The 27698-nt window shown below is 34.8% G+C and overlaps 2 protein-coding genes across 3 annotated transcripts in view; one reads left to right on the forward strand and one right to left on the reverse strand.

Annotated features, from left to right (window-relative positions):
- Positions 1 to 6085, reverse strand: part of LOC138706570 (cytochrome P450 4C1-like) — a 47380-nt gene extending 41295 nt beyond the window's left edge. The window contains exon 1 of one of the 2 annotated variants that reach the window (XM_069836048.1): positions 5948 to 6085. The gene's annotated coding sequence lies outside the window, so the exon portion shown is untranslated. Of the gene's footprint in view, positions 1 to 5920 lie in introns of both variants that reach the window. The other variant, XM_069836049.1, reaches the window with a different exon arrangement.
- The window catches only part of LOC138706569 (sensory neuron membrane protein 1-like), a 161684-nt gene that overhangs the window by 115737 nt on the left and 18249 nt on the right, over positions 1 to 27698 (forward strand). Inside the window, exons 3-4 of the mRNA XM_069836047.1 lie at positions 24031 to 24175; positions 26452 to 26715. Coding sequence (XP_069692148.1) covers positions 24031 to 24175; positions 26452 to 26715 — 409 coding nt within the window. The remainder of the gene's footprint in view (positions 1 to 24030; positions 24176 to 26451; positions 26716 to 27698) is intronic.

Here is a 27698-nt window from a genome sequence, read left to right on the forward strand (position 1 = left end):
ATTTCCACTTATTAATTAATTCATTCGTTCATTCATTCTTTCATTCGTTCGTTCATTCATTTATTCATTCATTCTTTCACATTTCCACTTATTAATTCATTCATTCGTTCATTCATTTTTTCATTCGTTCATTCATTCATTCATTCATTCATTCATTCATTCATTCACATTTCTACTTATTAATTAATTCATTCGTTCATTCATTCTTTCATTCGTTCGTTCATTCATTTATTCATTCATTCATTCACATTTCCACTTATTAATTAATTCATTCGTTCATTCATTCAGTCATTTATTCATTCATTCATTCACATTCCCACTTATTAATTCATTCGTTCATTCATTCATTCACATTTCCACTTATTAATTCATTCGTTCATTCATTTTTTCATCCGTTCATTCATTTATTCATTCATTCAGCCACATTTTCACTTATTAATTCATTCGTTCATTCATTCATTCATTTATTCATTCAGCCACATTTCCACTTATTAATTCATTCATTCGTTCATTCGTTCATTCATTCATTCACATTTCCACTTATTAATTAATTCATTCGTTCATTCATTTTTCATTCGTTCATTCATTCATTCATTTATTCATTCATTCATTCACATTTCCACTTATTAATTCATTCATTCGTTCATTCATTCTTTCATTCGTTCATTCATTCTTTCATTCGTTCGTTCATTCATTCATTCATTCATTCATTCACATTTCCACTTATTAATTCATTCATTCGTTCATTCATTCATTCGTTTATTCATTCATTCATTCATCTTTCCACTCATTCATTCATCTTTGCTCTCATTCATTCATCTTTGCTCTCATTCATTCATTCATGCACTCTATAATCTTTACACAAAACTAACCACTCACTATTATCATTTTGTCACCGTGCTTTTCATTTTGTCATCAATGTATTCAATCTACCATTCGTTTTTCGTTCCATTATTTTATTAAATTTCCACTAACAAGCAAACATTTTGATGGGAGCAGATAAAAAAAGTTTTTTTTTCTTTCATCGTATTAATAATGTCAAAAGAAATGCTTATACAAATTTTGGCCACTCGATCGCAATTACGAGGGCAGTAAAAATAAGTTAACAGAAAGAAAACGCAATTTCATTGGAAAAATGTATTGGAACAGACACAGCAATAATTTTTTAGCTATTTTTCAACATATTCCCCACCGGAATTGAGACATTTGTCATTATGTGGTCGTCAGAGAGGTGCAGACGGCTGTCAAACGCTGGTTCCGATCCCAGGCGGTTGACTTCTACGACGCAAGGATACAAAAATTGATCCCATGGTATGACAAATGTCTCGATTCCAGTGTGGGATATGTTGACAAATAGCATCACAATTGCTGTATCTGTTTCAATAAATCTTTTCATGCAATCATGCTTTTTTTTCTGCAAACGGCCTCAGGGAAAATCGCTTTCTGGACGGCCTCGTAATTGCGGTCGAGTGGCCAGAATTTGTATAAGCAATTGTTTTGGGATTATTAATATGTGGAAGACAAAAATTTAACTTTTTTATCTGCCCCCATCAGAATGTTTGCTTGTAAGGCTAACAATTTAAGTTAAAAACTTAATTTGTTCCTTTAGAGGGAAATAAAATTAATGTTAGGGATTTAAGATTCGTACGAAACAGAACTGATTGATGTCCTAAATTGGTGGCTAGGAACTATTAGTTGCCCTTGTAAGCATATACTTTCCTATTCTGAGTTTTTCCTTATTTATATTTCTTTTTTTCGTTGTTGTTAACTCTATTGCATCTATTAGTGATTTATGGTTGTGCGAACAGATGGAGTTACTTGTCAACAATGTGACGCTGAAACTTGTATTCAGGTTACTGCCCAGCGACAGTCCTGATATTGTATTTTTATGTTTTTGATGATTGGCTAATTAATATTAACCCGGCACACTCACAATCACACTTACATTCATACAAATTTCCAGACTCTAAACACACAGGCAATTTTTCTTCTTCAAGAAAAAATTCACAGAGATCCGAGTCCGGGAATCGAACCCGGAACCTCCAGATTTGGAAGCGAGCATGCTGACAAACAGACCACGGAGGCAGTTCTTTTCTTATTTTTGTTCCTTTTCTTGTTTTCCGTGTAACTATTGATTGGCAGGGACATTTTCTATTTTAAAAAATATATATGGCGCATTACAAACCTTTTTTCCACGCATACACACCATCGAAGTCCACTTTGATTATTATAAACTTGATTAAAAGGTTTCTAGTAATGTATTTGCGCCTCAGTTCATTTAAGTGAAGTAAGCAGATGCCATAAAACTTAGGAAATTACACTCGGAGTTGTAAATGTCGCCCTGCCAAGGCAAGAATGATCCAATTAGTTAATAATGGAAAATAAGTCGTAAATCATAACTTACTGCGCTACTAATTTTTAGACTGTAGATTAATGACCGCAATGGAAAGAGACATTAAAACTGTTATTAAAATATTAACCCTTAAATTGGCAAAACTTCATTTCTCACACTAGTCTATTAAATCGTGTCGGACTGTAAACAGCTAACAGCTATTGCAATGTCCATATTTTATATGTTGTACAATATTATAGTATTGTGAAATTTTAATTTTCCTACCAATTTTTTCTATTGTTCTAATTATAGCATATAGCCTATTAACCTGTTGTATCCTATAGCATACTTTGCGAATTTAAGGGTTAAACAAGCATTTTTTACATTTATGTTCAGGCATTAACATTCATAATTGAATACAACGTGCTTGAATCAATAGTCTTTTTGTTAATTAAAAATTGTATCACACTTCGATGAACTTAGTTCACAAGTTTACTTCGGGCTCTATTGTACTTTCCAGGGCTTAATTTAGTACTTTAAAATCCTATCTTACTCGCATAAACTGAATTCTTAATGCATATAATTCATAAGTCTGCTTAGCACGTATATTCAATTCTTCCTTCTAAACATTCGCTTTCTCACCCATCCTTCAATTCAATTCTTCATTCAAATTTTCAGTCCCTCTTCCATGTATCCACCCATCTATCATTAAATTTTTCATTCTTCCTTCCACTCATCCATCGGGTCAATTCTTCATTTAAATTTTCATTCATCCTTTCATTTATCCATCCAACCATCCATTCATCCCCATCGTTCCATCCATCCATTCATCCGTTCAATCCCACCCTTCCATTCGTCCATCCATCCATCCATCCATCCATCGATACATCAGTTCAATTCTTTACTCTTACTTCCGTCCATCCACCCTTCCATTCATCCATCCATCCATCCATGCATCAGTTTAATTTTTCATTCAACTTTCATCCACTCTTCTTTCCATCCCCTCCCTTCCATTTATCCATTCATCCATACATTAGTTCAAATCTCCATTCAACCTTTCGTCCTTCTTTCTGTGTATCCACTCATCCATCGATACATCAGTTCAATTCTTCATTCTTACTTCTTTGTATCCATCCGTCCATCCATCCATCCATCCACCCATCCATCCATCCGTCCGTACGTCCGTCCGTCCGTCCATTCTTCCATCCATCCATTCTTCCATCCATCCATTCTTCCATCCATCCATTCATCCATGCATCAGTTCAATTCTTCATTCAACCTTTCGTTCTACTTTTTGTCCATCCATCCATCCGTCCGTCCATCCGTCCGTCCGTCCGTCCATTCATCCATCCATCCATTCTTCCATCCATCTATTCATCCAAGCATCAGTTCAATTCTTCATTCAACTTTTCGTTCTACTTTTTGTGTATCCATCCATCCATCCATCCATTCATTCATCCATCCATTCATTCATCCATCCATCCATCCATTCATCCATTCTTCCATCCATCCATTCATCCATGCATCAGTTCAATTCTTCATTCAACCTTTCGTTCTTTTTGTGTATCCATCCATCCATCCATCCATCCATCCGTCCGTCCGTCCGTCCGTCCGTCCGTCCGCCCGTCCGTCCGTCCATTCATTCATTCATTCATCCATCCATTCATCCATTCTTCCATCCATCCATTCATCCATGCATCAGTTCAATTCTTCATTCAACCTTTCGTTCTTCTTTTTTTGTATCTATCCATCCATCCATACATCCATCCATCCATTCATCCATTCTTCCATCCATCCATTCATCCATGCATCAGTTCAATTCTTCATTCAACCTTTCGTTCTTCTTTTTGTGTATCCATCCATCCATCCGCCCTTCCGTCCGTCCGTCCATTCATTCATTCATCCATTCTTCCATCCATCCATTCATCCATGCATCAGTTCAATTCTTCATTCAACCTTTCGTTCTCCTTTTTGTGTATCCATCCATCCATCCATCCATCCATCTATCCATCCATCCATCCATCCATCCATTCTTCCATCCATCCATCCATCCATGCATCAATTCAATTCTTTATTGAACCTTTCGTTCTTCCTTTTGTGTATCCATCTATCCATCCATCCATCCATCCATTCTTCCATCCATCCATCCATGCATCAGTTCAATTCTTTATTGAACCTTTCGTTCTTCCTTTTGTGTATCCATCCATCCATTCATCCATCAATCTATCCATCCGTCCATCCGTCATCCACCCATCCACCCACTCGTCTATCATCCATGCATCAGTTTAATTCTTCATTCAACTTTTCATTCATCCGTCCTTTCTTTCGTTCGTTCATCAGTCCGTCCAATCATCCAATCACTCATTCACTCGCACACTCTTCCATAGTCTCTTTATCTTCCCATTCACCGTTTTATTCCTTGTTTCATTTGTTATTGTTCAATATTTCATCTTTTCTTCCACTTATATCTCTGTCTATTCTTTGTCTACCTATCCAACTGGCCTTCCTAACCCTGCCTTAGTTGCCTCATTAGTGATGCCTTATTGGTGTTACTTATGAGTTCAAACCTGTCTTCGGACAGTTGACTAAACAAACAATTATCCAATAAACTTCACAATAAGATCTATCGGAACTTTTTTCATTATACCACTGTACCAATAGGGTAAATTAGGGTCTCTTGGACAGTCGGGCATGTTGGACACTTTGTACTTTAACGTGTTACCTCGCCACTTGTGGGCACCACATTCTGCTAGAAGTCAATGACGGAAGTAGCCCCACTCGTGCCTACTTCCGTCATTGACTTCTAGCAGAATGTGGTGCCCACAAGTGGCGAGGTAACACGTTAAAGTACAAAGTGTCCAACATGCCTGACTGTCCAACAGACCCTAATTTACCCTATACTTCAAATTTCAACAACGTCGGCTTATTTCTGAAACCTCAAAGTCGAATTTTCGCCGAATTTTGAAATCTTTGTACATTTTCAAAGTGCATATGCTGGTAAACTTCGTAATTCTACAAATGTTTCTATAATTGAAGGGTTCAGAACCACAGTGGACCAAGCGCAATTTATTAAAAACGGAGAAAGCAAGGGTTAAAGTTAAGTTAATACCATAGTTTAATGAAGATTGATATATCATTTACTTTGAATGTGTATACTTCATATTACTTGCTATATGTTTCCATTGGCTTATGGTGATAACTTCATTTTAACCCTTGTTTTCTACGGCTTAGTAAATGGCGCTTCGTCCATTATGGTTCTGAACTCTTCAATTTATAAATAACAAATCCTTAACAATTCGTTAGGTATAAAAAGAATAAAGAAGTTATTTTGCTTTCCTGTACAATCTTCTCAAATACAGTTACGAGGTTTTCGAAGTAAGCCAACAATATATAGTTTTTTATGTACTCATCCATAGGCTCATCTTTCAATCTATCATCCACTCACACACATTTCCATTCACTCTATCATTTTTATAACCACCCACGTATATTTTAATACACACGTCGAATATCGTTTATTTCTTTTCGTGCTTCGCAATTTTCAAATCATATCCTGACCACCATACTTGAGACTGAAAATAAAATCACTTATTGAAAACATATCGAAGGTTTTACGTGGCCTGTGTAGGAAGCTCCTTATTTCTGCGCTGACGACGTCTCGCCCCGAGGAGTCAGCTGCTATATGACCAGAACTGAGCAAGTCGTTCCAGCGAAGCGTCGCGCAGGACGCGTGGAAAGTGTCTGATGGACTTGAGGATGAACTACGGACCGCGTCCTTGTGTTGAACGACTTTTTGACGAAGTGTGACCATTAGGAGTGCCAATAGCAACTGAGGAGCCATTTCAGTCCACCCACTCCATGCGTCAGAGCAGAAATTATTCTTGAAAAGGACAACTGTCGTTTGAGTGGCACATAGTGATGAATGTCGATGATAATGATCGCAACTATGTCAAAGAATTTTATGAGGGTTTAATTCAAACCAAGGTCACCCCTTACCCAATGATATTTTATGGAAATTGGTGTTTAATAAACTTTATGCTCGACCATGCCGAAATGTAGTAATTATACACCTGGTAGCAGTCCTTTAATGCATGTCATTGGGTACATCTATTCATTAAAGTTCAGGTTTTCGATTATTCTCGGATATGCAATTGAAAGACAATTAGAGAAATGTCACGGAGACTGGAAATCCAATACTGTCGCAGAAGGTTATATTCTGTTACTATAATAATTAGCGTTAATTGTAAATAATATTCAAATAAATTCAATTAGTCATCTCGTTTTTCAATTATAAATAAATTTCCAGGTTATATCAAGACTAATGTTCTCTAGGTTATATCAAGATCAGTGATATTCGTGCCTTGGAAAAAAAAATCAATACTTTCGCGTCTGCGCACATCTCAGAATTCAGGTCAGTTCCGTTCGTGACTTACATAACCATAACATGAAAACTTATGAATAATTTCAAGTTTGAAATATGGTCGAGCATAAAAAGTCGTAATTAATGGTAATTAAGACGCTCATATGAAAATAATTATGAAACTCGCTTGCGCTCGTTTCATAAACAAACATACTTCCGTCTTAATTACTACCATCGTAGGCTCGTTGCATAATGTACTATTTTCTTCAAACGTAATTTTTTTAATATTAAGCTATAAGGGTAATTAAAATGAATACATTTAGGAAATAGATGAAAACATTATTTCCTTCCTATTTTTCATCTAATGCAACATTATTTTGTTCTTATTATGTTCTTTTTTTTCGTTTTGTATTACTGTAATTGAATCGTCTAGATTCAAAACCCCCTAAAGACCATTTTGTTCCTAATTGAGTTATACCCACATATTGCTTGTTAAGAATAAATTCTAATGATTTATATAGTTTGAATCCAAAAAGCCACTGAATTTAAAACAAAAGGTTTGTTAAAAATTACTGTTAGGTTGAAATTTTCCTCTATTTGGCACCAGTTACTGTCAAAATCCTCAAATTTGTGAAAGTGGATATAAGGAATTTTTCAATGGAGGCTATAGGATTAAATTGAGGACCGTTTTTGCAAAAACTTGCTAACTGTAAAAACTAAACTTTATAGGAAACACAAACAACTGAAATAACTGCAAGTTTTGCTATAGCTCTCACATAGCAGAAAGCAAGTTTTGAAAAAACGATGACACTTTGACCCACTACTGTGAAGGAAATGACAAGATTTTCCTAAGAGGCCTTTAGCATCAGTAGAGGTCTGTCTTATGTTAACTATCCAACAAAATATCAATTTTTTTAATTCTGCAGTTAGCAAGTTTTGCAAAAATGGTCCTCAATTGTAAACGTACTTGTTCTGTGTCTACGTTTATGTGTAATTGAACATTACTAATTAGCTTCTTCGCTGCTGTTGAAAAATGTTGTATGAGTTCATATTCCTAGCGATGTGGAAGAGAAGGCATGATGACCTTAACTCCACCAGAATAAATAAATAAATAAATAAATAAATAAATAAATAAGTGAATGAATGAGTAAATGAGTAAATAAATAAGGTAATAAATAAGTGAATGAATGAGTAAATGAGTAAATAAATAAGTAAATAAATAAGTGAATGAATGAGTAAATGAATAAATAAATAAATAAGTAAATAAATAAATAAGTAAATAAATAAGTGAATGAATGAGTAAATGAGTAAATAAATAAATAAATAAATAAATAAGTAAGTAAATAAATAAGTGAATGAATGAGTAAATGGGTAAATAAATAAGTGAATGAATGAGTAAATGAGTAAATAAATAAATAAATAAATAAATAAATAAATAAATAAATAAGTGAATGAATGAGTAAATGAGTAAATAAATAAATAAATAAATAAGTGAATGAATGAGTAAATGAGTAAATAAATAAATAAATAAATAAATAAATAAATAAATAAATAAGTGAATGAATGAGTAAATGAGTAAATAAATAAGTGAATGAATGAGTAAATGAGTTAAATAAATAAATAAATAAGTGAATGAATGAGTAAATGAGTAAATAAATAAATAAGTGAATGAATGAGTAAATAAATAAATAAATAAATAAATAAGTAAATAAATAAGTGAATGAATGAGTAAATGAGTAAATAAATAAGTGAATGAATGAGTAAATGAATAAATAAATAAATAAATAAGTAAATAAATAAGTGAATGAATAAGTAAATGAGTAAATAAATAAATAGATAAATAAATAAATAAGTGAATGAATGAGTAAATGAGTAAATAAATAAATAAGTAAATAAATAAGTGAATGAATGAGTAAATGAGTAAATAAATAAGTAAATAAATAAGTAAATAAATTAGTGAATGAATGAGTAAATGAGTAAATAAATAAATAAATAAATAAATAAATAGTAAATAAATAAGTGAATGAATGAGTAAATGAGTAAATAAATAAGTAAATAAATAAGTGAATGAATGAGTAAATGAGTAAATAAATAAATAAATAAATAAGTGAATGAATGAGTAAATGAGTAAATAAATAAATAAGTAAATAAATAAGTGAATGAATGAGTAAATGAGTAAATAAATAAGTGAATGAATGAATAAATGAATAAATAAATGAATAAATAAATAAATAAATAAATAAATAAATAAATAAATAAATAAATAATGTGTGAATGTTGCTGCAAAAATTTACAATACGTGTGTACCAGAAAGAAGTTCTCTTAATTGACATATGCGCCAATTACCGCAATTCACGAAATCGGTACATCTTCTTCTGGGCTAAGGAGAATCCCAACTTTTATCGAGAAATTGAGCACAATCCTCCGCATATGATCATGTTGGAACTCAACTGATGTCCTCAATGCATAACAGGTACATTTCCATTCATAATATTCATTAATGTCCCGCGTCCACACCTGTGAAGTAACGGTCAGCGCGTCTGGCCGCGAAACCAGGTGGCGCGGGTTCGAATCCCGGTCGGGGCAAGTTACCTGGTTGAGGTTTTTTCCGGGGTTTTCCCTCAACCCAATACGAGCAAATGCTGGGTAACTTTCGGTGCTGGACCCCGGACTCATTTCACCGGCATTATCGCCTTCATTTCATTCAGACGCTAAATAACCTAGATGTTGATACAGCGTCGTAAAATAACCCAATAAAATAAAAAATAAAATAAATATCCCGCACCGTAGCGTCGTGGTCTAAGGCATGCTGTCTAAGATTCGTGTTACGAAATGCGCGCTGGTTCGAGTCCTCATGGAGGACGAAATTTTGTCATGAAATTTCGGCCAGTGTACGGGGACCGGTGCCCACCCAGCATCGTGATGCATTCGAGGAGCTACGATAGTTAGCGAAAATCCGGTTTCGCAAACCAGCTATAACAGCTGAGAGGATTATCGTGCTAACCACACGATATCTCCATTCTAGTTGGATGATCGTCTATCTCTGCTTCGGCATGTGGACGTGAGGCCAGCAGCCGGCTGGTCGATCTTGGCCCTTCATGGGCTGTAGCGCCATGGGTTTACTTTTTTTAATTATCATAAATATAACATAACAACAGGAGTAGTGGAAATTTTCGCATACTCTGTACAGTAAGCAGTGTCACATAGCCTACTGAGTTATGAATAATGTGGTAGTAGAACATTCCATTCAACCTTGACAACAGTGAGGTGGTCGAGTTGACAACGTCACCATTCCAAATTCCTTGCAGGATCGCAGATACCGGTTACAGATAGCAGGTTTTAATTTTTTTAAAACCTAACATACCAATGTGAACATGTCAAAAAATGTATGTCAGCGGGTATAAAAATGATAAACGCCATCTTGAAGTAAAATATTGCGAACGTAGACCCATTTGACTTCCTGGAACATACGGTAAATGACACTCCGAAAAGTTGAATTTATTATTTAAGGAGTAGTTGAACCTGTTTCACATGCTTACGCTAGAAAATGAACGCATTAAATGCGAAACAATTTATTACATGACTTACTATGTAACTGTTCATGTCAAAGTATTTTTAATATGATCAATAATAATTTATAGGCCTAAATACAATCAGGATATATGAAAAAGAAGAAATAAATATATACATACATTAAAGAAACACATTAAATGTGAAACAAAATGTTACATGACATGTTATACAGAGACATCATTTTATTTTTACTAACATTTTTAATATTAACCTGGCTATACCTTTGAATCAACGCCGTTTGCTACCCCCTTCCACGACTGGAGTTCGATGATACTGGCGTAATATACAAACAAATCACTTTACTAGGTATAGGAGGGAAGAAAAGTAGTTCATCCATTTACGTAAACTAGGAAATATCGCCCTTTTGAGTTTGATCATTTTCATTAGGTTTTTGTTTAATCAAAATACAGTATAGTATTGCAGCTGGCTACAGACTGAAAGGTCCGGGGTTCGATCCCAAGTGGTGCCATAGTTGTTATGATTCCCAAGCCTGATAAAGATAAAAGTAACACTTCAAATTACCGCCCAATAAGTCTGCTGCCATTACTATAAAAAATATTTGAAAAACTACTTATACCTCATCTCTTAAAACAACTCCAAGGGGCTATTCCTTGAACGCAGTTTGGATTTAAAGCAAAACACTCTAGTCCACAACAACTTCATCGGATCACAGATACTATTTCAGATATATATGAGGAAAAGGCGGTGTGCTTGGGTCTCTTCCTAGACACAGAAAAGGCATTTGATAAAGTATGGCATGAAGGCTTGCTCTCAAAGCTTAAAAATCATGTATCAGATACCTATTATTTAATAATCAAGTCATACCTTGCACAACGTACATTCTCCGTTAAATACGAATCTGCTCAGTCAAAATCAAATATTGTTCAATCTGGAGTACCTCAGGGTAGTATTTTGGGACCGCTGCTTTATATTCTATATACATCGGATTTTCCAACTTAAGATCACTTAACAATAGCCCATTTTGCTGATGATGTTGCCATTCTTAGTAAAGGTACTTGTGAATCTGCAGCAGAACAACTGAACATTTTTTGTGAAAAAATTTCCACATGGTATAAGCAATGGCGAGTAATTATGAATCCTCAAAAATCAAATTTAGTCAGATTTACTTATAAGAGAAACACTGTAAATTATCCAGTAACATTATGTGGTTCAGTAGTACCAATGGCTCAATCTGTAAGATATATTGGATTAATCTTGGATAGCAAACTTACTTGGCATAACCACATATCAGCTATTGTTAAAAGAATTAGACACAGAATCTACCTGCTAAAACACATTATTCAAGACAAATCTCCATTGCCTCTACACTACAAGAGACTTATCTATATTTCAATCGTGCGCCCTGTGTGGCAATATGGATGTTCAATTTGGGCATCTGCTTCTGCATCACAAATAAGAAGAATACAGGTCATGCAAAATCGCTATTTGAGGCTGATGTCTGGTGCACCTTGGTATATTAGCAACAAGATCCTCCACGATGATCTCTGTATTCCTGAGGTGACGGAGGTCCTAAGACACAGCTACATCAGACTGTACAAACTCCTTCCTAACTACATGAATCCGCTACTTCAAGTAATTGTCACTAATCCACCACAAGATCCAGCCTATAGAAGATTAAAAAGAAAACGGCATAGTGATATGAGGCTATAGGGTAATTTTGGGATTGCCAGTGGGCAATACCCATAAACAAGTGTCAAGTTATTTTATTTGTTTCTTTTGTTTTCTTTTTTCTGGTTGTTATTCCCAACTATAATTTATTTATTTATGTACAATAAAGTTTACTTTAATTAAAAAGAACGGTAATTTGCTCACGGTTAGAGTATTTGTTTTTTTTTTCTAATAATTCTCATTCCATATGTTTTTACATGATAGATTCAGTCGATGTAGTAACTGTAAATTGTCTTCTAATTCACCAATTAAAACAACAACATCTGCATAACACACACAGAATTAATTTCCTATCTGCACATATTGTAATTAATCTGTTTGCTTTAACACCCTCATCAACGACTCGCATGACAATTGCTGTAAAATAAAATATTACAAAGCAATTATTCAGATAATTGTGAAACCTAAGACTGCATGAGTTTTTTGGAACATTAGTCTTTCCTCGTGTATTGACACACAGAAAAAGACATTGCACTATCCAGAACCGAAGTCCCTCGCTGCTTTAAAAATATCAATGCAGGTTGCAAAGTTGATAATGTAACCTGCATGTCAGCGACTCGAGTGACAATTACAAGATAAAATATTACACGTCGTAATATGTTTTGCCACTATTGAAAGCTGACACTACAGGACATCGAAACATTTTTCTTTAAATGAAATACTAAGACATTGAAAAGACACAAAACCAGTTACAGGAAAGCCGTTTATTACGTAAATCGTATGTGAATATTGAGTTTCGGAATTTTCCGACAGTCCTTCAAAGAAGCTGAAGCTGAAGTGGAATCGTCGGCTACAAATACTGTCGACCCGGGTTCCATTCTGGTTGAAGTGAGGAAGGTAATTCCTTGCCTTCTACTTTATTTTCTCGTTACATGAGTAGGGATGGAAGTTCATGAAGTTAACTACGTCACATATTATACAAGTCTGTTGTTTACATCAACTCAAGTTGGTGCAGGAACTTGTACTGAGCACTAATATGTTTGAATCAAAAGTCTGTTCGGTATAATCAGGTGACTAAAACTAACAGGGTATAAAACACATTTACAAAAGCAATTTACGTCATTCTCTTCTTTGTAGAAAATGGTGATAAATTTTAAATAAAAAGTGAATGATGTACTTTAAGGCACAGTTTCACCAACCTTTGTTAAATATTTAACATGTCGTTAAGGCAGTTTAACAGTAAACTTAAGAGAAGAGATGTTTCATCAATGGCCGGTTTTTTCAAGTATTGTTAGAAAATTTAACGACTGTTAAACTCTAAACACTTTGTTAATTAATAAAATTGTATGTTTTCAACGCCACTTTGGTTTAACAGATTGTTAACAGTTTGTTAATTTTAAATGTAGGATTTCCGCCAGTTAACTCATTTAACACTTAGTTAAATATGGCCGATGTCTCACAGCTGTTCGAACAGAAGTTACGAAATTAATATTTTGTGTCTCTCTGTAGGGAATGTTTAGCGTATGACTGGTAATATAACAATTAAAATATACTTTGGACTGTTTAAATACATCAGAGTTATTTTATTTCTTTCGTATTTCGTATCCATAATAGCAATGAGGAAATATAACCTTATTTTGTAATTATTATTCAGCACGTCACCTACAACTTTCATTTGTCAACTGTTTGTTTATGGAGCGTTGCCTACTATAACAGGTTGTCATTTTATGCAAGTTTCATGACTCACTCTATAATATAGAATTTAAAGATTAATTTTAGTCAATCAAAAATTGTCTTACATGTGTAGAATCATTACCAACTACTGTTGAGCAGTTAAAATAGTGCTAACAGACGTTAGTTAAGTGTTGGTTATCTTAAACAAAATTATGTTCAACAAATGGAAAATACATTAACAAAGATTTAAAAATAAACAGACTGTTAATTTAACATTCGTTAAGCAAAATTAAACATTACTTGGACAAACTGGCCACACCTGTTGTTACTGCTAACATCACGTTAAACCTATTGTTAAATTAACATAGCATACTCCCTCAGTTAAATCTTTAACGTCCTGTTACAACGTGAATCATGGCTGCCAGGGAACATATGTTACACGCCGCATTATTATATCGAGATATATTTGCAGTGAAAACAATTAGCTGCAATCACTGCTTCAGCATTTTTAATTACTTAGAGATATGTTTATACTGCATCCGCAATAAATACAAGATGTGTGCTTATTAATGTAAACATTTCTGTATTATTATTCCGTATTAATACACAGATATAATTGCAGATTTTCAAAACGATATTTCTTTACTTCACTCATTTAACAGTTCACATGTAATTATGACTGAAGTGTGAAGATATGTTAGATATATAAGATGTGAAAATAATGTTAACGCTTACAATTGTAATATTTAGCATCACAATTATCTTCATTTTCTATTGGTTCTATTTGATCCGGGATAATTGAAAGAATCTTCGCACAAATATCAACTTTGAGAGTGAAAGTACCACCGTCAGTTTTAAAATGTTCCACTGTGTCTTGTGCATGATCCATCCTAGCATATTCTTTTAATATTTCCATAACATTGATTTGTTTCATAGTTCGCGTTTTCACATCCAAATGGCGATTGATATCTTGGGTTAAAAAGATCCATGCTTGTTCCCTTTTCCTAATGAAAGTTCCATCACTACGTTTGAGTTCAATTACATTCCTATAATTAATTGCTAGATCTACTAAAATAATTATATTTCTCGTATGAGGTAAAATTACTGCTCCTTACACGTTTCTTTTTCTCGATTTCCGTTTTAATTGTTAGTCGCCAATACTTCCATAATGTAAAAAAATACAATTTTCCGCTAAAACAAATGACTACACCAATTAAAGGCACATTCAGCAAACTTTCATACTATCATTGCTTCTTTGATTCCTCTTACATTACTCTTAACATCATGTTACCTAACCAAAATACCTCAAATGGTTGGTGGAATACTATTATGGCCGGTTTTTTCCAAGTATTGTTAGAAAATTCAACGACTGTTAAACTCTAAACACTTTGTTAATTAATAAAATTGTATGTTTTCAACACCAGTTTGGTTTAACAGATTGTTAACAGTTTGTTAATTTTAAATGTAGAATTTCCGCCAGTTAACTCGTTTAACAGTTAGTTAAATATGGCCGATGTCTCCACAGCTGTTCGAACAGAAGTTGCCAAATTAATATTTTGTGTCTCTCTGTAGGGAATGTTTAGCATATGACTGGTAATATAACATTTAAAAAATACTTTGGACTGTTTAAATACATCGGTGTTATTTTATTTCCTTCGTATTTCGTATCCATAATAGCAATGAGGAAATATAACCTTACTTTGTAATTATTATTCAGCACAACACCTACAACTTTCATTTGTCAACTGTTTGTTTATGGAGCGTGGCCTACTATAACACGTTGTCATTTTATGCAAGTTTCATGACTCACTCTATAGTATAGAATTTAAAGATTAATTTTAGCCAATCAAAAATTGTCTTACGTGTGTAGAATCATTACCAACTGCTGTTGAGTAGTTAAAATAGTGCTAACATACGTTATAGTTAAGTGTTGGTTATCTTAAACAAAATTATGTTGAAGAAATGGAAAATACATTAACAAAGCGTTAAAAATAAACAGACTGTTAATTTAACATTCGTTAAGCAAAATTAAACATTACTTGGACAAACTGGCCGTTAACATCATGTTACTTAACCGAAGTAACTCAAATGGTTGGTGGAATACTATTACACTAACAGGTTGTTTAATTTTTAACAACACGTTAGTTAACATGCTGTTAGCGTTATTTTATCGAAGCTTGGTGAAACTGAGCCTTTAATGGCCAGTTTGTCCAAGTAATGTTTAATTTTGCTTAACGAATGTTAAATTAACAGTCTGTTTATTTTTAAAGCTTTGTTAATGTATTTTTCCATTTGTTCAACATAATTTTGTTTAAGATAACCAACACTTAACTATAACGTCTGTTAGCACTATTTTAACTACTCAACTGCAGTTGGTAATGATACTACACATGTAAGACAATTTCTGATTGACTAAAATTAATCTTTAAATTCTATATTATAGAGTGAGTCATGACACTTGTATAAAATGACAACCTGTTATAGTAGGCACGCTCCATAAACAAGCAGTTGACAAATGAAAGTTGTAGGTGACGTGCTGAATAATAATTACAAAGTAAGGTTATATTTCTTCATTGCTATTATGGATACGAAATACGAAAGAAATAAAATAACACTGATGTATTTAAACAGTCCAAAGTATTTTTTAAATGTTATATTACCAGTCATATGCTAAACATTCCCTACAGAGAGACACAAAATATTAATTTCGCAACTTCTGTTCGAACAGCTGTGGAGACATCAGCCATATTTAACTAACTGTTAAACGAGTTAACTGCCCGAAATCCTACATTTAAAATTAAAACATACAATTTTATTAATCAACAAACTGTTTAGAGTTTAACAGTCGTTAAATTTTCTAACAATACTTGGAAAAACCGGCCATAAGTGTCACTAATTTTGTTACAATGTATAACGCTGCACATTCGTAAATTATCAAAATATAAACCTGTTTCGATTGTTACTCAAACAAGAAAATGTTCTTTCTACGTCGCACGATGTTATTGGTGCGAATTTGAAATAGTTTTTATTTATTATAATCTTGTGTCTGTTCTATATTTAGTTCATATTACACTTCACAGAGTTTCGAATATGCAGGATTATTTTTCAAGAACACTATTTAGTTTTGATTTAACCTTTTATTGTTACCAACAGCTGATCCTCTGGAATTTAAAGCTATTTTATAACTAAACTTCGGATTCTTTTCTCTAGAGATAAACTAAAACTAGTTCAATAACTTCACATTTTATATACGATATGAACGTTTGAAAGCGATTTTATAGTGCCTAAAAATGCCTATTTTGCCCATTGAGATCTATTTTTAAGATGTTAGAGCATTTGTTACGTATATAATTTTATTTATTTTTTTTAATTTTCGTGTAACAATGTTTTCATCCTTACCCAGACTTTTTGCTTTTAAAGAATGAACTGATTGTTTCCGTGAAGTCAGTATAAATTTGTCAACAGCAAAATCGCACGGGCTGTATAATAATAGGCCTACTATGACAGCGTAGTACGAAAACATTCGGCTGTGCGTTGACTTCGTGACTCCATCGCTCGTTTCATGCAACGAAACCTAATCGTACCATCTCACGACAAGTCACTGTTTCTGTTTTCTCTTGTTTCTGGGGCCTTAAAATACGTACAGATCCATAATTTTATAGCTCCTGCCACACTACACGTGGTGTTATTTTGTTCTCTCTGGCAAAATAATTGTGTAGAGTGAATCAAAGTCTGGAACCATATAAACATCCTCCATATGCTTGATTTTCGATTACTATAGGTGTTACCAGTATTTATTTATTTGTTTATTTATTTATTACTTATTTATTTATTTATTTATTTATTTATTTATTTATTCATTCATTTATTGATTTATTCATTTACTGATTTATTGATTTATACATTTATTGATTTATTCATTTATTGATTTATTCATTTATTGATTTATTCATTTACCTATTTACTCATTTATTTATTTATTTATTTATTTATTTATTTATTTATTTATTTATTTTGCTAATAATTGTAACATAAAAGATAATATAAACTCAAAAAAAGAACATTGGTAAGAACAAATGTTCTACCAGTGACACATTCGATTCTAGCCCTCAGCTGTCTCAAAAGCCGCCATTTTGGATGAAACTTTGAAATTTTTAATGGAAAGGGGGTTATGTAGTTACTCTAAATCATATGAAAGTTTCTGAAAATAACAATGGTGCAATCTGTTTTGTGTTATATCTAAACGTTTTAAGTTATTTGAAGATTAACTCCTTAATGACACAAACATTAGTTAACTACATCTACAGATATTATGTAACATGGTACAGTACTAAAGAGGCTTCTGAAAAGGTAGTTTTATGCAAATCTGATGATTAACGTTTCCTGATTTAATGTTTGGTTAACCTATGAGAGTTTCAATGCATTATTGTGATTATTTGAAGCTTTCCTATAACAAATTTCTTGATTTTCGTGATGGCATTATCGAAAGAGGAAAGAATTGATAACATTCTACATTCTGGTGGGTTAAGCCACAGAAATGTTGCAGCAAACTGAACGAACAGTTCCCTGGACAGTGGATTGGTCGGCGTGGACGAGTAGAATGGCCGGCCAAGTCTCCAGATTTAACACACTTGATTTTTCTTTTGGGGTTACATATAGAGCTTGGTATATGGAGAGAAAATTGAGAATGTGGAGCATTTAAAGAACCGTATCATTGAAGCCTGTGCTAAAGTCATCCCTGAAATGCTACAAAATGTTCTCTCTGGCTGGAAAATACGTTTACAAATGTGCATCGTCGAAAATGGACAGAATATTGAGCACATTTTGTAAAATTTTCTTTTTGTGTCATTGTGACAGTTATCATTTAATGAAGTGAAAACGATTATAGATATCTCAAAACAGATTGCACCATTGTTTTTTTTTTTCAGAAAATTTCGCATGATTTTGAGTAACTACATGACCCCCTTTCCATTTAAAATTTGAAAGTCGCATCCAAAATGGCGGCTTTTGAGATAGCTGAGGGCTAGAATCGAATGTGTCACTGGTAGAGCATTTGGTCTTACAAATACTAGTTTGAATTTGAAAGATTTCAAGGTTCAGGAGCCCTTGATTTTAAGTATATGTGACCAGTAATGTGCAGTTAAAAGTGCTGAAAATTTACTTCTGACAATAAAGTAACAAACTTTTTATACTTATTCTCTAATTTCTAATTTTTAATTTGTGAGTCGATAATTTCTATGATTTCTAACGATGACTAGAACAGCAATTTGCATGCTTTAAAAGCTTGGTACCGACTACAATGAAATCATCGTGTTCATAGCAGAAGAAATGTATATGGCCAGTTCTCTAGCTGAATATAAACTGAGAGAAAAATAAAAGTGTAGGAATAGAGATCAATAAAGCTCATGAAATCGCGCGTGGATCTCAGACGTCAAAACCCTTAATTGGTCACAGAACTGTACGCCTTTATGCACGTCATTTTATTGATAAATACGTCATGGCGTGTTCAACATTCGAATAGTGTTCTCATCCAGTGTGACGTGACGTGTCTGAAGAAAAAGAGACACTACCATGGTCTTACATTGCCGGTTTTACTGTATATATTGGTATACAAAGAAGTGATGTAAATAGAGAAATAAGTACCCAAAAGCAATAATTACAGATATTATTATTATTCCTCCGGCAATTGGTTTGTTTACATTGCACTAGGATTCGTTGATTGGTTAACCACATAAAGCTACAACCTCACCCTGCTTATACAACGGCAGAGTTCCAAAACAGGTACCCATGCACCTGCATTGCTAGCTCTTTCTTTCAACAACGAACTCACTCTGCATAGATACCTAACCTTGTACAGGGACATCATTTTATATTCACTTCAATTTTTATTGTACCTGAGTTTTTTAATGTACTTCACTCCCACCCCTTCTACTAACGAAGTTCAACAGTTCTCCACACAGATCCATACACTCATAGTAGCGTTACTGTCATAGTAAACAGTACGTTCCAAAAATATGTTCGCGTTTTCCAGTGATGAAAGAGCTTTCAATATTGCATCATTTTCCATTTGCCTACGTCGCAACCCGGTTTCCCCCACCTGCTTCTATTCGCCTCTCTGTAAATGCTAGTGGATGGGCTGTCTTAGCTCTCTTCTGAGAACATTAATTTCTGTTAGAAATTGGACGTCTATGTAATATTATACCCATAAAATTGTTTAAAATAACTTAAATAAAAGGGCCTCGTTAAGTAATTAACTGTCACGTGATTTCCTCCCTTTCTACGACGCTGCGACGTAACCACTTGGATGGACAGTACATAGCATGTCTGAGTAATTTTCTTTTCGGATCGGGCATAAGTGAAGATTGAATTTACAGTACGTAAGGTCTCTTTTATAGAGTAGGTACAGAATTATTTCAACCTGGTAATTGGAATTACGTACAAAGTCTATAGTGCGATAATATGCACATTAGAACTGAAGCCTATATCGAAATGAACGGCTACCATTTTCAAAAATGTGTATAAATATCCACATTATGATTATTTTTTAATTTAAATTCATTCTCTATAGTGTACGCTAATGTGCTGTAGACAGTACACAGTGCATAATGAATACGTCCGCATGGAAAGCTCAGTTCGTGAGTAAAAACACTCATTGTTAATACTGTACAGTATTTAAGTTAGATTAAACAAAAACCTAATGAAAATTATCAAACTCAAAATCGCGATATTTCCTAGTTTACGTAAATGGATGAAGTACTTTTCTTCCCCCCCTATACCTAGTAAGGTGTTTTGTTTGTATATCACGCCAGAATCATCGAACGCCAGTCGTGGAAGGGGGTTTCCGGTTCTTAAGCGTTGATCCAAAGGTATAGCCAGGTTAATATTAGAAATGTTAGTAAAAATAAAATGATGTCCCTGTAGTATCTGTGGGTAAATTCCTATCTTTACTTATGAGACTATCTAATAGAAGCCATGAGCAACTTACGTTAACCCTTTGATGCACGCATTTGGGAAGGAAATAAAAAATTGTGTTTGAAATGAAATTAAACTTTTATTTGTCTAAGAGAAGATCCTCAAATTTTAAAAATCTTAAAAAATTCCATTTTTAACACAGAAAATGTGTGGTTTCATGGTAAAACCACTACTTATGCAGTACTGCAGAACACAATGTCTTCAGACTTATTGCGAATGATACAAAAGGAAACAGTTTCTGGTTTAATTAAGGCAAAGTGCCACTTCACATGTGTTGCGTGGTAATTAGAAACGAAAAGAATGGACCTTCTATCCTTCCACTTGAGCCAGGACACTCCAGCATATGACGTACGGCTATCACTCTCACCACGTTTCATATCGCGGTCTCTTCTTTCGTCGTGTGGTGAACCAATACGCCCATGTCTAACTGTACCACATGCATAGATATTTTGCTCCGTTAGAGATCATCAGATTCAAACTTGCGAAAAAGTTGTCAAAAACACTTTGTGATTGTCACCAATCATCTCTTCCTTGTAGCCATGATGAATAAACTGACACAAAAATGGAACATTTTGTTGGATATGGTAAGCATAACTGCCCTGTTTGGTTACGTTTTGAAACCACCACATTATTTCTATATTGACGCCAATGTGTCCAAGAAATTACAATCTTGTTACTGAAGTATGTTCTAAAAGACCGAAAGACAAATAATACTAAATAGAAACTTACGTAACTGTGACATTTTAGCATACAACTGAAATAAAAACACGTAGCGAGTCTTCCACACCCCAACTATACACAACAACATCGGCCATCTTAGTGGAGCAACACAAATATAGGGAAAATAAAATTCTTCTACAGTTACTAGGGATCAGTGAACGCAGCGCAGTAGTTTTGAAATAAAAATCACACTGTAAAAGGGCAGGAAACTCAAATTTAAAAGGTGGTTATGTACTATAACAACTGCGCTTCAAAGGGTTAAGTTATTGAAAACATCCGTGCTGTTACAGACTTTTTACTGGATATAAATTAAAATAACAACAGTAAACTATTCTCGTCATAGAATTCTACCTTCTGTGATTTGAGCCATGCCTGAACGATGAATGGTCCCCATTAACTCTTTTAATGTCTGACAATACACCTCTGCATTGATTGTGGCGCCTCGTTCCATGAAATCCACTAGAACTACAGTAAAGCGTGGAAACGTAAACAAAGTGCAGGTAACGTGTGGGGGGAGGAAGAGACATACGATAAACACGAGGTATGCACAAGGTTTTAGTTACAACATTTATGGCGGAGCATTAATTGAAATTATATTAAAAAAAACACACACACAAAACAAAAGAACACAAATTGCATAAAGTTATCTTATACACATTTTAACACAAAAGTAATTGTAACGTTGAAATAATTCAATACAACAAACCAAATTTTGCTACTTATACTGGGTGTTCATTTCAAAGTGTGTCATGACGTCACTGTTGATGAGTCAGCGATTTGAAGCGAGTTTCAGCTTTTGTGTCAGAGAAGTTGCCTATTAATCAAGGCGTTCAATCTAAACTTGAGAACGTATACTGTATAACTTGAACGTCGTAGCAACAGATGGCGGTCTGTACGGTCTGTGTGCTACCACAACCTATTTCGAACTGTGTTTTGCGCGGGCAAGTCATACGCAGGGTATTTGTTATCATCGGTTGCGTACGGAAACATTCCACAACACAAATCAAATGCTCCGTGTCCATGTTGACCGTCGAAATTAATGTCAACAAATACGTAAGTAATCGTCTTAACTCTCTCCACATATCCCGACAGTAAGAAAAAAACTCACCTCAGTACATGTTTAGAAACATTTCACATTCCTGCCACTACCGGCGTTACCGTACGTATCAGTAAGTACTCTTCTGAATGAACGCCGTACTTGCTAGGCAACTTCTCTGGCACATAAGTAATACACCTCTGCGGAAGTGTAGGAAGGTTGAATTCTCTAGGCTCATCGACTAGCCACATGACAGCATACAGCGAGCCGGGTCACACTTTGAATTGAACATCCAGTATGATGTTGCTTTCAAGCAGCATTTTTTACTGTCGTGAATTTCATTCTCTGTATGACTAACATAATATCACCGTACAGTACCTGAATAAATTGAACTTTGAGAAGAGATAATTATGTTTAGGAAATACCTAGTGTTGTCACTTCAGACCAATATACTGTAATTTTGTTAATTCGGCCACAGAAGACGGTGATATTATGTCATACAGGGAATGAAATTCATGGTCGTAAAAAATGCTCCTTGAAAGTAACATCATATATTTAGCAAAATTTGATTCGTTATATTGAATTATTTCAATGTTACAATTGCCTGTTTGTTAAAATGTATACTAGGTGTTCAGTTCAAAATGTGTCTTGGCTCGCTGTATGCCGTCATGTGGCCAGCTGATGAGCCTAGAGAATTCAATCTTCCTACACTTCCGCAGCTCAGGTGTATAATCTAAGAGGCAGAGAAGTTGGCTAGCAAGTACGGCGTTCATTCTGAAGAGTACGTGCCGATACGTACGGTAACGCCGGTAGTGGCAGGAATGTGAACTGTTTGGAAATACGTACTGTCGGGATATGGGGAGAGGGTTAAGACGATTACTTACGTATTTGTTGACATTAACTTCGACGGTCAACATGGACACGGAGCATTTGATTTGTGTTGTGGAATGTTACCGTACGCAACCGATGATAACAAATACCCTGCGTACGACTTGCCGGCGCAAAACACAGTTCGAAAGAGGTTATGGTAGCACACAGACCGTACAGACCGCCATCTGTTGCTACGACGTTCAAGTTATACCGTACACGTTCTCAAGTTCAGATTGAAGACCGCCTTAAATAATAGGCAACTTCTCTAACGTATAAAATGAAACTCGCTTCAAATCGGTGACCCAACAACAGTGACGTCATGACACACTTTGAAATGAACACCCAGTATATGCTAACGTTATGCAATTTGTGTTCTTTTGTTTTGTGTTTTTTTTTGGAAAATATAATTTCAATTAATGCTCCGCCATAAATGTTGTAACTAAAACCTTGTGCATCCCTCGTGTTTATCGTACGGCTCGTCCTCCCCCCACACGTTACCTGCACTTTGCTTACGTTTTCATTGTGCCTAAACGAGACGCTCTACTGTACTTCTTTTCTGTTCCAAAAGACAGTGGCTATGAGTTCGTTGCACGAGAAAGTATGATGGCGTTTCTTCTTCTTCTTCTTCTTCTTCTTCTTCTTCTTCTTCTTCTTTTGTGAGATGTTCAATGTGTACGATTAAATGAAGTGATGTGTAAGTTTGATAAAAGGATGTTAAGAAAGAAAAATAACACATAAATAAATAAATAAATAAATTAATTAATTAATTAATTAATTAATTAATTACAGCATTCACCTTCCAGTTGCTTCCAGCTTACAGTAATAAAAAAATAATTAATATTGTGTGTTAATATTTAATTTCAGTTTCTACCGGGAGAAATACGAAATAGAAGACGAGGTCAACGATACATTATCGTACTTGCAGAACAGCACTTACTATTTCAGCCAGGAAAAATCCGGAAATTTGTCGGAAGATGATGTAGTCACCTTTCTGAATGTAGCACTTCTGGTAAGTCTGATAACTGTTTTCTAATTTGTAATAATTGAAACTGTTGATTGTTTGCTTTTTGGTTACTTCATAATTCTGGGAGCTTAGGTAATAAACCAGTGGCTCTTCACAACTTTTTTAGCATGACGGATGTTGTTGCTATTAGCGACTGAATCACTTACAGGCGTACTCAATTCGTGGGTAGAAAACATGCCCCATTCTCAATCTGCCTCACCCGTGCGGTAGGACTTAGTAAACTTATGTGCGTGGATCTCTCTTCGAAAGCAAGGCCAAGATAAGCCAACCCGACATTTGTAATCATTAGGGCCATGAAGTTCATACATTTGCATATATTTTTCCATTGGCTGTAATTAATTGCTGATTAATTATATTCACGAATCATTAACAATTAAGCTTATCAAACTAAATTTTAAGTTCCATATATTAACATATTTGAATTTTTTTATAAATGCATAATATTTCATGATATTATTATTGTGGCATATTTTTGTCTCTAAGTTCATTAAAGTTGATTTTATGTTGCATAAAAATGCATAGTTTGTACTTTTAAAATATAAGCATCATATTCTATTTTTTTTTTAACTGGTATTGAGTGAAATTATATAATCATTATTTATACGAGAAAAATATTGAAAGTTTCGCGGCACACCTAGTGTATCTCACGGCATAGTAGTATTCCGCTCTCAACAATGAATCTTCGGTTTACAAACAAAACACATATCTTCGTTCCCGGTTTAACTATTTATCCTGCATTCACAATCTAAACAGCAGGCCACAGGAAAGCCAAATCCTAGCAATTCCTCCTCATAGAACATTCCTCTATTCATCCTCTTTTACTGCCGCAGTCCACCGTGAATGGAATTCTCTACCTCAGAAAATATTGCTGTTCGTGTATGATGCAGTGCGCCTGGTGTTCTGTCTAGCCTGCATAACATTATTGGCAACCGCTTGAAGGTCGAACATTTGATCAGATACACGACCTTGACGGATGTTATCTCACCGATGGAATATAAACCTGTTCTATTCTCTATTCTGTAGCACTCTAGTAGTAATGCTACTTGCGATAGTGGTGGTGGTACAGGGACATCATTTTATTTTTACTTCAATTTTTATTGTACCTGAGTTTTTGAATATACTTCACTCCCACCCCTTCTACTAGTAAACTTCCAACCGTTCACGACACAGAGCCAAGGGCGGGTAAGCAGTACTGAGTTAGCGAGTATAGTACGTTCCAGAAATATGTTCGCGTTTTCCAGTGACGAAAGAGCTTTCAATATTGAATCATATTTTCGTACAGGTACTGTCGTCCGTTTGCCTACGTCGCATCCCGGTTTCCCCCACCTGCTTCTGTTAGCCCCTCTGTTAAATCTAGTAGCTGGGCTATCTTAGCTCTTTTCTGAAAACATTAATTTGTGTTAGGAATTGGACGTCTACGTAATATTATACAAGTGTTTAAAATAACTTAAATAAAAGGGCCTCGTTAAGTAATTAACTGTCACGTGACCCCCCCCTTTCTACGACCCTGCGACAAAACCACTTGAACGGACAGTAGATAGCATTTCTGAGTGATTTTATCTTTTCGGATCGGGCAGAAGTGAAGATTGAATTTACAGTACGTAAGATATTCTTTTATAGAGTAGGTACGGAATTATTTCAACATGAGTTACTCGTACGAAGGACGAAACTGGTAATTGGAATTAGGTACAATAGTCTATAGTGCGATAATATGCACAAAAAAACTGAAGCCTGTATCGAAATGAACGGCCACTATTTTCAAAAATGTGTTTAAATATCCATATTATGATTATTTTTCAATTTAACTTCATTCTCTATATTGTATGCTAATGTGCTGTAACAGTACAATATACACTGTATAATTATTAATACGTCCGAATGGATAGCTCAATTCGTGAGTAAAGACACTAAGTGTTAATACTGTACTGTATTTTGATTAAAGAAAAACCTAATGAAAATTATCAAACTCAAAATTGCGGTATTTCCTAGTTTACATAAATGGATGAACTACTTTTCTTCCCTCCTATACCTAGTAAAGTGATTTGTATTTTACGCCGGTATCATCGAACTCCAGTCGTGGAAGGGGTAGCAAACGGTGTATCCTGTTTCAATCGTTAATAGAAAGGTATAGCCAGGTTAATATTAAAAATGTTAGTAAAAATAAAATGATGTCCCTGTACATGAAGAGCAATAGCGAAGGAGGAAGAAGAAGCCATAACCGTTGTGCCTGCACCTTTGTTGCACCTGAAGTTTTCTTGCAGGGTACGGCACAGAAGGTGAAGGAGAGATTTGGTTTCGCACTGGATATGATGGGCCCCATCGTCCAAGAGTTATTCACGCCTTCAGACACCGTATTCCTGACCGGGACCGTGAGGGAGGTGCTGTGGGACGGCCTGGAGGTGATTAACTGCAACGGCGGCAAGTCCTCCATGGCCGAGACTGTGTGCGGCATGGTGAAGCCCAACCTGCCTGTCATGGTGTCTGAACATGAGCCAGGGGTTTTCAAGGTTGCTCTTTTTAGACATGTAAGTCCAGTTTGAACCCATAGGCTACCATTACTATTTTTACAATGTTAACTCCAGTTTTAATTTTATTGTTTTAGATATGTCCTATGTCCTAATACAGTACAAAAGAAGATGCTAATTTAATACAGTAAAACCTCTCATTTACGGACATCGAAGGGACATAACAATCTGTCCGCATCTGGGAGGTGTCCTTTACTGAGAGGGAGGCTCCCCAATCTAACAGTAAATTTATAATATGCATTATGTATCCTTTCACGCTTTGAATGAAATGTATTACTGTAGTTTAATTCTAAATACAGTATACTACAGTTAATTCTTTGCAACTCTGAACTACAGTAGATAAGACCGGAAAAGGAAAATGCAGTACTTTGCCATGCAATTTTATTCTAGATCTACAGTTATGCACTACTGTAATTTACATTTTTCAACTTAATCTTTACGTTCAGGTGCCATGTGTCTCGAAACAGAAATGACTGAAGTGAAGAGAATAATCCTACTAACCCTTTCAGTCCACACCTGTGGAGTAACGGTCAGCGCGTCTGGCCGCGAAACCAGGTGGCCCGGATTCGAATCCCGGTCGGGGCAAGTTACCTGGTAGGGTTTTTTCCGAGGTTTTCCCTCAACCCAATACGAGCAAATGCTGGGTAACTTTCGGTGCTGGACCCCGGATTCATTTCACCGGCATTATCACCTTCATCTCATTCAGACGCTAAATAACCTCAGATGTTGATACAGCGTCGTAAAATAACCCAATAAAATAAAAATAAAAATAACCCTTTCATGTATCGAATGCAATTTCACGACCGCGGAAATCTTGGACCCATGAGACAGATTAAATTTTATGGCTTTGCTTATCCACCCGCTTTCAGCTGACAAGGGGTAGCCGGCTGGGCTAGTGGTAGCCTACGAAACCCTTAGGCCTATTGTCTTCTTTCATGTTAAGGAATTTTTGTACTAAATTTTCCATTTTTGTAACACCTTAG

The sequence above is a fragment of the Periplaneta americana genome, chromosome 9 (assembly GCF_040183065.1).
Source record: "Periplaneta americana isolate PAMFEO1 chromosome 9, P.americana_PAMFEO1_priV1, whole genome shotgun sequence".
Taxonomy (NCBI): Eukaryota; Metazoa; Arthropoda; class Insecta; order Blattodea; family Blattidae; genus Periplaneta; species Periplaneta americana.